At 46.1% G+C, this 12,229-nt stretch overlaps 1 protein-coding gene across 1 annotated transcript in view; it reads left to right on the forward strand.

Moving 5' to 3' along the window:
- Window positions 1–12,229, forward strand: part of ELP3 (elongator acetyltransferase complex subunit 3) — a 797,912-nt gene that overhangs the window by 689,482 nt on the left and 96,201 nt on the right. Inside the window, exon 14 of the mRNA XM_085613064.1 lies at window positions 3,455–3,536. Coding sequence (XP_085469190.1) covers window positions 3,455–3,536 — 82 coding nt within the window. The remainder of the gene's footprint in view (window positions 1–3,454; window positions 3,537–12,229) is intronic.

The following is a 12,229-nucleotide window of genomic DNA, read 5'->3' on the forward strand; positions in this document are numbered from 1 at the left end:
CAGATTTCATAGAGAACTGCACAGGACCTGCAGTGGTGGCTAACCGACTGATTGGTTTAGAGCAGACCCCTCTCCCTTACCCAACCAGACCACTGAGCAGTGACAGATGCGTCACTTCTGGGAGTGAGTGGCCATCTGGGAGAGATGGAGATCAGAGGACTCTTGTCTCTGGCGGAATCCAGACTGCACAATAACTTGCTGGAGCTCCAAGCGATTAATTTGGCATTAAAAGCCTCCCTCCCTTCCATTAAGGGAAAGTTGGTTCAAGTGTTCACAGACAACACCACTGCCATGTGGTACTGCAACAAACAGGGTGGGTTGGGGTCATGGACCTTTTGCCAAGAGGACCTGCGTCTCTGGCCGTGGCTGGAACAACAGGGCATATCCCTCGTGGTTCAGCACCTGGCAGGTTCTCTGAATGCCAGGGCGGACAAACTCAGCCGTCGATGCCTAGCAGATCAAGGTGGCACAAGGTCTCTTTCTACAACGTGGAGAGCCTTGATTAGACTTGTTCGCTTCTGCCAAGAATACGCAATGTCAGTAGTTTTTCATGCTGGAGTTTCCAAGGTGGCTCACGCTCTGAGGCGCTTTTCATCTCGAGAGGATCTCAGGCCTCCTATATGCTTTTCCGCCAATACCACTCCTGTCCAGAGTGCTCAAGAGGATCAGGAGCGACCAGGCCAGAGTCTTTCTTGTGACTCCAGACTGGGCACAAACAGTCTGGTATCCTGAGCTTCTCACCCTAAGCATCGATCCTCTGATCAGTCTGCCCCTTCGGGAGGATCTTTTGTTGAAGCAGAAGGTCTTCCACGCCGAACCTGTTACTCTGAACCTTTTTGTGTGGAGATGTAGAGGTGGCAATTGATAGCATTCGACCTTCCTCCCGAAGTCTTTAATGTTATCTTGGTAGCCAGGCGTCCCTCTACCAAGACTGTGTACACCTGTTGGTGTAACAAATGTGTAAAATATTGTAAAGGAAGGTCTATTGATCCTCTTTCTGGTTTGTTTCTTATGTTTTGCTTTTCATTTGACCCTTACCCATCAGGGATCTGTACTGGGCACTCTCAAAGGGTACCTTTCGGCCCATGTCTGACTTCCTGAGGCTGCCAAACCAACCCTCATTATTCAAATCTCCCAGTGTAAAAAGATTCCTCAAAGGACTTGGACATATGTTCCCCCTCCCTGCCCCCCCTTTTCCTTTCATTATGCGTCAGTGGGACCGTAATTTGGTTCTTACCTTTCTATTGTGTGCTCCATTTGAACCTCTGCACAATTGCCCCCCTGGCTGCTTACTATCGAAACTGAACTGGGGTGGCATGGTGAACAAAAGAACGATGGATTTAACCCAGATCTCTTTACTGGGGGTGAATGTATGATTTATTCAGCATTCCGTCCATCATTTGTTTGCATAGCCCTTTTCACCCTAAGTGGGATGTGGGACGTGGGTCTGTCGCTCACTGTGCCACTGGATTCAAGCTGGCCTGGCCGATGAAGGGTAATACCCAGAAACCGGTTCTAGGATGCTTATTTTCGGTCCAGGGAGGACCTGGCTTGGCAGTTCGGTCTGGACTGTTCCCATGAGGCACAGGGTCAAGACTGATTTGCATATGGCTGGGTCTAAACTAGGGTGGCATGGTGAGCAAAAGAGCGATGAATTTAACCCAGATCTCTTAACTGGGGGTAAATGTATGATTTATGCAGCATTCCGTCCATCATTTGTTGGCGTAGTACTATCAAAACAGCCTTTTTAGTGGCAATTACATCTGCCAGGAGGATGAGTGAATTGCAGGCTCTGTCATCCAAGCTTTCTTACCTGAACATCTTCCCTGATAAGTTGGTGCTTTGCACTAGGGTCTCTTTCTTACTGAAAGTGGTAACACCATTCCATGTGGGGAAATCACTCACCTTGCACACTTTCTACGTTCTTCTGCATCCCTCTAAAGATGAGGAGCAACTCTACCATCTGGACCCAAAAAGAGCGTTGTCAAACCTACCTTGACCACACTTAAGATTTCCTGGTGGATGTCCAATTCTTCTTGGGGTAGGTTGGGTCAAAGAAAGTTTGTGCGGTGCAGAAGAGGACTATCTCACAATGGGTCGTCCTCTGCATCAACATTTTCTTCTCTATGGTAAAAAAGCAGCCTCCTGAAGGCTAAAGGGCAAGGGCTCATTCTCACTAGAGCTAAGGCTGCTACCACGGCATTGCAGCGTGAAGTTCCAGTCCTCGACCTTTGTCAGGCAGCAACATGGGCCTCCCTGCACATGTTTACCAAGCATTACTGCCTGGACAGTCAAGTCTGCAGGGACGGCCTTTTTTGGCCGTTCTGTCCTGCAAGACTTCCTGGTCTAAACTTGTCCGCAGTCCCTCCACCTGGGATGGTATTGCTTGATTATCTATTCAAAGGTAAGGAATCTGCGGCTAGATGTCTCTATCAGATGGACCAGTTACTTACCTTTGGTAACGCCTTATCTGGTAGAGACATGATCTAGCCGCATTATTTTTACCTACCCACACATCCTCCTTGCACTGCGGACAGGTTTTTAGGGTCAGGGCTGTTCCCTTTCAGGGCCCTAGTTGTTCAAAACAAACCATTGTCCGTGCACTTCATGGCTCTGCGCTTCTTGCGTGGAAAGTCGTGGAAAATAACTGACGTCAGCGTGCCGAGGTGATGCATATATAGGTGACGTGGACGTCACAACGTCGTTGATGGTATCACTCCGAGCCGACCGACTCCATCTACCGGCAGGGGTATTGCTCAATGAAAAATCTTCCGGATCCAGTCTGACGCCTGGGAAATTCAAAGGTAAGTAATCTGCGACTAGATCATGTCTCTACCAGATAAGGTATTACCGAAAGTAAGTAACTTGTCCTTTACAATAACAACTTACATGCACCTTATGCAAGAATATGAGAATATTTTACTATGAGTAATACAAAGCAGAGCCCTTTTGTTGTACAACACATGAATACGGTATGTTGTTGTAATGGTTTAGTTTTCACATCCCTTTCTAAAATAAATGTTGGTATGGTATTTACTTTGTCGTGGTCATGGTGTTTGTAATATTTGATTACACTTTGTAAATATGAACAATATAAATTAATTATGTGAAGGAGAAGTAAATATTGGATGGTGGGAAAAGTGACTAAAGGGGTCATACTGATGATGCAGGTGGCGGACCTTGATACGTACAGTCCATGATGTTTGAGTTTGGGTACAAAGATCAAGTTCAGAATGGCATAGATGCTAATAAAAAGAAATTAATGTCTTGCTTTGAGAGGTGGCTGTCATTTTGAAAGGGCTTCATGGCTTACTAATCTAAAGGTTAATGTAATTGACAAAATGTGCAGTGCCCAGTCAGACTGTTGAAACGGTGTGTCCATGCAGTGGGATGTTTACCAGTAACATTCTTGCAATCTGACAATATAATGTTTTCACTTACAATTTTTCTAAAGGGTTTTGGAATGCTGTTGATGGAGGAGGCCGAACGGATAGCCAGAGAGGAGCATGGGTCATGGAAAATTGCAGTAATTTCAGGTAATGTTATACAATGTTATACATAGCTGCTTAGTAATTTACTTTCATTCTTAAGGTCTGAAAATTGGAGACCTTTTTCCATGGTGACGGGCATCGAATACACTTGGAAAGTGCTACATTTCAAATGTGCCTAGATTCATATGGTTGAGATGTTAGTCAGAAAGGAAAAGCCAATTTTTGCTTCGCTTATAACTTAAGAACTTATAACCAATTTGCACCAAACTTTCCAAAAACAAAAATCTAGTTTGAGATTTTTCCAAATTTGGAACAAAATGGTCAAAGGTGAGGAGGCTAATATGTGTGGGGTAGGCCATCAAAAAGCACCGTTCCCTGTGGATGCCTCCTTTGAGAACTTCACCACAAAAATATTTGTAAAAAACCGCTAAATCAAAGTGCAGCAAATTTGGAAGTTGTGCAGTGTTTCACGCCATCTAATGCTTTTTGTTTATTTGGTACATTTTCGTTCAGCAGTTGTGGAGAAATTGAAGAAAATGGCAGTGTGCAATGCTCATGCAAGGGTTATATATTCATATTTTTCTGCATGTGAAGACCTGGACTATCCATAGATATGAAACAACGCTTTTGAGTGGATGAATTTTTCTGTCCTTCATCTCTAGGCTATATTCTTCACTGATGGCAAATCCTGTGATCTCATCTGATTTATTGTGGTGATTATGTAAACAAGAAAGGGAATAACACATTTTACCGACAACCCTATATTTGAAATTCATGCAGTGGCAAAGCATGAATAGCTGAGAAACACTGTAATTAAATGTAAAGATGATAACTTTCTTTAGTGATCTATGTTAAACAGGCTGTATGCTGTCCTGACAGAGACTTCTAGCCACAGATTTCTTACCTTAGAATTATCTCCAGGTGTCAAACTGGATGTGGAAGGAGTGGTCGTGGAGTCCGAGATGCTTGTCGCATTCTAAGCCGTCTGGTCATTTGGGTAAGTCCAGCCACGAGAAGAAGTCGAAGCGTGCTTCAACTTCACCTTGTCCGTCGGCCAACGGGATGAGGAAGCATTACTCAAGGCCTGGCTCTGCGGTTGAGCCAGTGCCTCAGCCAGCTTTGCGCCTCGCCAAGTTTCCAGGAGCCGAAGCAACCCCCACCCAGTTGAAAGAGTTTCATGAGGCTATGCACCTCATATTTGGGCGGCCCATTCCCTCTGGCACGTCTTCAGGCCCACAGGTTTGGGAGGGGCGTCTACTGGATCCACGCAGGCGGCTCCGGTGCCAGTCAGGCCCTAGAAATCCACAGATAGACCCAGATCGTCACCGGTTGCACCATGTCGACCTTCCCTGGCACCGGTCCCAAAGCCGACACTCCCTGCACCGCTGGCGCCATCCCCATTTACAATCCTTACACGGAGACCGAGGGGCGTTGCCCGATGCTGCCTGGAGCCATGACTTTCAGGTCCTATGAGCTAGGACTCAGGGAAGAATGGGAGGAGGCACAAGACCCTAAAGAATATAAGCCTTTTGACTCCTTGGACTGGTATAGGAATCTGGGTAAAGCCAGTGGACTGGCCACTTCTGCAGGTACTGGCCTGCTTTCTGCCTCTACTGTTGCTATGGAGGAGGGATCTTCATTCGCAATGGGGGTGTGAGCACTGGCTGAGATCCTGGACCTTAGCTTGCCCTAAGTGGCAGTCAAGACTAATGTCTCGACAGAAGTGCTTCAACTGGGAGTGTCCCCTTCCAAACCACTTCTCCCATTCTACGAAACACTTACTGATGTCCTGCTTGCGACTTTGTGTGAACCCAACACACAGGCTCCTGTGAACAGTACAATTGCCCACCTCCTCTGCCCTGTTCCAGGGGACCCAATCTGCCTTTCGCGGCCAAGAATGGTGTGCACAGCCACGTCCTTACCCGCCCAGTCACTGCAGCGCACTAGCTTTCCGGCCTCGGCATGACCATGGATGCAGCACTTACTGGCCCAGTGGGTCAGGTAGCATGCAGGCGGATCAGTCCACCACCCCCCAGCAGCTGCAGCCTCCAATCCCTCCTAGTCTGCCAGTTTATCATCATGGGCACCGCTGGCAGGCCATAACATTGGACAGGTGGGTTTTGCAGATTGTCCAAAGGGGCTACTCCCTCTTTTTCAAGACTACCCCTTCCTCCATGCCATCTTCTTATGGCTTGCTGACGGAGGACCAGCTATTCCTTCTCCTCCAGGAAGTGATGACTCTTTTGGCCAAAGGAGCCATAAACAGAGTGCCGACGCTAGAAGTGGGTGATGGTTGCTAATCTTGCTACTTTCTAGTGCCCAAGAAAGATGAAGGCCTTTGTCCTATCCTCGACCTGCGCTCTCTCAATTTCTTCCTCAAGAAGAAGTTCAAGATGTTCACCCTTGCTAAGGTCCTAGTTACCCTGGACCCAGAAGACCGGATGGTAGCGATGGACTTGCAGGACGCAGATTTCCACATTCCTGTCCTGCCTGTCCACGAGCGTTACCTGCAGTTCGCCGTGGGTAGTAAGATATTTTATTGTATTAATCCACAGATTACAATAAAAAACTGTATATCACAATCAACCTGTATCAAAAAAGATAGTTAAGAACGATGGGCCACAAGCACTATCTGTTCGCTGTGTTCCCCTTCGGCCTCATCACTGCTGCTTGGGTGTTCACCAAGGTGATGGGGTGGTTGCAACTCATTTGCGGAGATCAGGGATGCCAGTCTTTACAACTGGCAGTTGAAGGCGTGCTCATACTAGGCTGTCTTATCTCACCAACAGACTACGGCAGACATCCTGCATTGGCTGGGGTTCACTATATCAACGTGCCGAAGTCACACCTGGTTTCTACTCAAGACGCTCCATTTCATTGGATCTGTTCTGGACATGGACGTTTTGTCATGTTCTTTTTGATGTTTGTCCTCATCTAGGAAGACAGGATTAAAGTCCTGCTGAGCCTGTGGTGTTTGAAGCATGACCATGACCATGACCTGCAGTCATTTTCCGATTGCCACGCCATGAACCCTAAGGCCTTGCGTGAGCAATCCTTCAAGCTCATGGCAGCACTGCATGTGACTCCGCATAAATCAAGGTCCCGGTCAAGAGGAAGGTCCCAGGAGTGGTTGTGGAGTCCAAGGTGGTTGTCCCATTCCAGCCCTTCGGGGCACTCGGGTAAGTTGAGGCACAAGTAGAAGAAGTCAAAGAAGTCTTTGATTTCTCTTTGTCTGTCGGCCGACTAGATAATGAAGCATTGACACTCAAGGTCTGGCTCCGTGGTAGAGCCTGCGCCTGGGCAGACTCTCTGCCTCCTTGATTTTCCTGGAGCCAGAGCGACTCCCACCCAACTAAAGGAGCTCTGTGAGGCCATGTGCCTCATATTTGAGTGGCCCGGCCACCCTGGCGCGCATTCAGGCCCTGTGGGGTTGGACGTAATCCCATCTGGTTCAATGCCAGCGGCTCTGGTGGACCCTCATGGAACCTTTCCTGGATCCAGACTGGTGGCAGTCGTACCAACTCGACCTTCCCCGACGCTGGTCCAGATGCCGACACTCCTGGCGCCGTCATCCCCCTTATGTTCCCCGACTCCAATATGGAACCGGATGGGTGTCACCCGAATGCGGCGCCGGCAGGAGCCTTCCCTCCTGGATTATTCCCATGGGTTAGGACTCAGGGAAGAGTGGGAGGGATCGCTGGAACCAGGAGAATACCAGCTATATGAAGAAGACCCAATCAAGGACTGTTGTGAAGAACTGAGTAAAGCCAGTGGACTGGATATCTCTCCAGATACTGGTATGATTTTTCCCCGTGCTGTAGCTATGGAGGAGGGAGCCTCATACACCATGGTGGTGTGGAGGGTGGCTGATGTCCTTGACCTTCAATTGCCCTCGATGGCAGTTAAGAATAACATCTTTTTTTTTTTTATTCTTTTTATTGAGAGTTCATAAAGACAAAATCATCAATACAGAACACATTTGTAGTAAAATTAATACGGTACAAGGCACATAGGTGTAAAAACATTTTCCAAATTCATCAGTTCGAAACTTGATTATAAAGTGCAAAGTGTAAAACCAAAAAACATCGACGAATTTCGACAATTCAGATCTTAATTGTAAAGTGCAATGTGCAATTGTAAAGTGCGAAATGCGTAAGGAGAAACAATCTAGCAGACTATTAGTTAAGAAGATATAGTTACAATTAAATGCTGTCAGAAAATACAGTAGAAAAGACTACGTTTCAAACACACTCCAAAACTTCTCATATTTCTTGAGTGCCCCTGATCTCAGTGCATATTTTCTTTCCCTGCCCTGGATTCGTAGTAATTTTGCCTTCCAAGCCTGAAAAGTTGGTACTTGATCGGTTTTCCAGGACTGCAAAATAAGAGATTTGGCTATTAAAGAGGCTATGAAAAGGGACTCATCATATGGAGTGTGGCTCATAGAGCAGCCTAGTACAGGAACTAAGTTGTCGAATATTATAATGGCTTTAAGCTCAGAGGAGAGGTATTTTTCAATTTCCTTCCAGAATGGCTGGATTTTAGGACATTCCCAGACAATATGTTTCCAGTTCCCTTTCTCCTCACACCGAAAACATTTATCAACAACTAGGGGAAAGATGCTGTGGAGATAAGCGTGAGTTCTAAAAATCAACCATTTATTGTAAAATTGCATGCGTCTAAAATTAGCGCCATGAAAAATTATTTTATTAAATTTATTTATCTTGTCCCATACAAGCTTGTTGATTTCAATATTTTCCCTCTTTTTCCACCTCTCAATGATCCTACTGGAACATTCCTGCCCTTTATCCTCTTTTAATAATTTGATCCAGATACTCATCTTTTTTTGAATTTTATTAATCAAAGATGTCGAGATAATTTCTTTGTGGTGTAGATTTCCTATATCCAACTCTCTAAGCCTTGGATTGAGCATACAGAAAGACCAATTCAAGGTGGAATACGAATAATGTACCTGTCTGGAGATTTCATCCCATGACTTCCACCTATTACCGGTGAGGAAGTCTTCAATCTTCACAAAGCCGTTTTCTTTCCAGAGATTTATTATTTTACTCTCCATACCTCCCTCTTCTCCAAAGTTAAAGTTGTTCAAATCCGTTGTATTACTTATTCTAGGGATAGAGTAGAATTTCAAAAACTGAATTTTCTGTTTGAAAATCCACTGAAGGGACTTGTAACGAACTTTCTTTGGATCTTTTATAATTCTATTCGGATCAATTATTTTTATTTCTGACAGCATCTTCTTCATAAAAAAATTGTCTGCTTCGTTAGTATCTGAAAAAAAAAACCTAAAACTATGATGTGCAAAGGATGCAAAGTAATATTCTCTAATATTTGGAAGGGACAACCCTCCTTGTGCAAAAGGAAGGTATAAAGTGTCACGTGCAAGCCTAGGAGATTTTTTAGCCCAGAGAAAAGAAGAGATCAGAGCATCCACTTTATTAAAAAAGAGACCTGAATTGGACAAGGTGCAGCGTCAAACAAGAAATTAAAAAGAGGTAAGACCGACATTCGTATTAATGCTGCTCGCCCTATTAAGGACAGGGGTAATAAGTTCCAACGATCTAAAAGAGACCCCACCTTTTTTAACAATGGTGAGAAGTTCAATGAAAACAGATCTTCCAGATTATCCAATATAAATATTCCTAAATACCTCTTTGGGGATAGATTATATATTTGCCTGAATTCTGGTATTAAAGTGTCTACAGTGCAGTTTACTAGAATAATTTCCGTCTTGTTAACATTAATTTTATAACCCCCTAGATTTTGGAAATCTGAGAATATTTTTAGAATTTTCGATTGACTAGAGGATTTGGAATCTAAAAAAAGGGCAATATCATCGGCGTATAATTTTATATTAGTCATGCCAGCTACTGGGACTGTGTCGGTCCGTATATTCCTGATCGCAATCGCCAATGGTTCAATAAATAGCGCGAATAAAATTGGCGACAGAGGGCATCCTTGGCGCGTGCCTCTAGTGACCAGACATGTCCCAATATTAGAATTGTTGATGATAATCTGTGCCTTAGAATCCATATATAGATGTTTTAAAAGAATGATAAAAGCCTCCGGGAAATTAAAACTGTGCAAAATAGCAAAAAGGCAGTCCCATGACACTAGATCGAAGGCCTTCTCCGCGTCTAGAAACCAGATTTGAGCCTTCACTTTATTAGTTTAAAAAAAATCTAGTGCTTCCAATACAAACTTTGTGTTTGAGTGGAGATGCCTGCCTGCAATAAAACCGCACTGGTCGTTAGCTACGAGGTATCCCACTATTTTATTCAATCGGTTTGCTAAAACTTTTGTAAAAATTTTATAATCTGTATTTAGGAGATTTATAGGTCTATATGAATTTATATTCTCCTTGTCCTTTCCTTTTTTTAAAATGCTAACCACCACAGCTGAATGGAAAGAGTCTGGCGGGGAGCCTCCTTGGAGTAGGTCATTCAATAAAAGTAAAAGTTCTTTATGTAGGGTTCCTCCAAATTTTTTAAAAAATTAGATAGGAAGACCATCATCACCGTTTGCCTTACCGTTGGGGAAAGAGCTAATTACGTCATCTAATTCTAGCATTGAGAAGTCCTCTATGAGGCATTTCTTGCCCCCATCATCTAATTTCGGTATTGCCAGATGCTCTAAGAACTCCCCAATGGAATCAGATTAGGCCCCTTCGGTCGCTTGATAGACTCCCTCATAGTGTTTTAAAAACAACTCGCCAATAGAGGCTGTGGTCTTAGCATATGATTTAGTGATGGGATAACATCTTGACATAGGTGCTGCAACTGGGAGTCTCCACATCAGAACCGCTATTCCCGTTCACTGACCCATTCCGGACATCTTTTGTGGACTTGGTCCAAACTTAACACAGGGGGACCTATAAATAATACGATTGCCCACCGCCCCACTCCAGGGGACCCAAAGTTTTTCACCCAACACCCTACCCCGTAGAGCTTGGTGGTCCTAGCCTCAACATCCCTTGGCGCATTCCCTACCGCCCCCCCCCCCCCTGGATAGGGAATCCAAGAGGCTGGACTCCTTCTGGAAGCAGATATTATCTTCTTCCAGCTTGGTGTTGCGGTCTCTGAGCACTATATTCCTATTGGGCCGTTACTCTCACACTCTGTGGGACATAGTTGCGCGAGTACTGCCACAGGTCCCGGAGAAGGCTGGGGCTGTACTCTCTCAGGCTGTTGCTGATGGGAAAGACGCTGCAAACTTCTCTATCCGCTGTGGACTTGACACGACCGATTCACTGGGGAGAGCGGTTTCGTCGACAGTGGCCATGAGGCACCATGCCTGGTTGAGGATGACTGGCTTTTCAGGGGGATGTCCAGGCCTCCATTCAATGGCACCCTTCTCATCGGAAACAAGGCGGATTCGGCGCTTGAGTTCTTCAAAGAAACTCGGACAACAGTCAAGTCCTTGGGCCTTTCTATGGCCCCCACACCACCCCAATCTGCCTTTTGTGGCTACAGAAGGGGCTTTCAACCACGCCAATTCCCAGCCACTGAGCTGTCCATGCTTCCCAGCCTCTCCGTGACTGATGTTGTGGTACCCACAGACCTCGTGGGTCGGGTAGCCAGTAGTCTGGTCAGTCCACCCCCACACCTATCCCCCCAGCAACTGCAGCCTCCAAACCCTCCTAATATGCCCCTTTACGGCCATGGAATCTAGGTGGTGGCAGTATTCACCATCACCTGCCCCACTGGCAGTCCACAACATCAGGCAGGTGGATTTTGCAAATCCCGCGTGCCTCCATCCATGCCACCAGCTCACGACTGACTGACGTCGAATCATCTGTCCATTCTCTGCGAGGAGGTCATGGCTCTCTTGGCCAAGGGAGCCGTAGAGAGGTCCGGTGCCAGAAGTACTCTGTGGTTGCTATTCCTGCTACTTTCTGGTTCCCACACAAAGGCCTTCATCCTATTCTAGATCTGTGGGCTTTCAACTTCTTCCTCACTAAGGAGAAATTCAAAATGCTCACGCTGGCTCAGGTCTTGTCTGCCCTGAACATGGAGGCTGATTGGTAGCGCTGGACTTGTAGGGTGTCTACTTTCGCATTCCCGTCCTGCCTGCCCACTGGCACTATCTGCAGTTTACGGTAGACTAGGAGCATTTTCAGTTCCTGTTGCTCACCTTTGGCCTTACCAGCATCCCTCGGATGTTCACCAAGGTTATGGAGGTGGTTGTAGCTCATCTGCGGAGATCATGGATGCCAGTCTTCCCCTATCAAGACGACCGGCTGTTAAAGGCGGGCTTGCCTTAGGCTGTTGTCTCCCACCTCCCAACTACAGAAAGCAAACCTCTTGCACTCGCTCGGGTTCACTATCAACATGCGGAAGTCACACCTGACTCTCTCTTAGACGCTCCCTTTCATCTGAGCTGTTCTGCATACAGTGCATTTTCGGGCTTATTGTCCTGAGCGGTGAGTCCATTATTATATTCAGGCTATGATACCTATGTTTCAGCCTCTATCCTGGATTTCAGTGAGGCAGACCCTGAGACTGTTGGGACTCATGGCCTCCTGCATCCTGTTGGTAACTCATGCCCAGTGGCATATGTGGGCTCTGCAGTGGGACTTGAAGCTTTATTGGGCACAGCATCAGGGGAACCTCTCCGACATGGTCCAGATCTCGGAGGGAACTGGAAAAGATTTGCAATTGATGGCTAACAAACCGTGATCGGGTCAGAGGCAGAGCTCTCTCCCTTCCCCAACCAGA

This window comes from Triturus cristatus, chromosome 6, assembly GCF_964204655.1.
Source record: "Triturus cristatus chromosome 6, aTriCri1.1, whole genome shotgun sequence".
Classification (NCBI taxonomy): domain Eukaryota; kingdom Metazoa; phylum Chordata; class Amphibia; order Caudata; family Salamandridae; genus Triturus; species Triturus cristatus.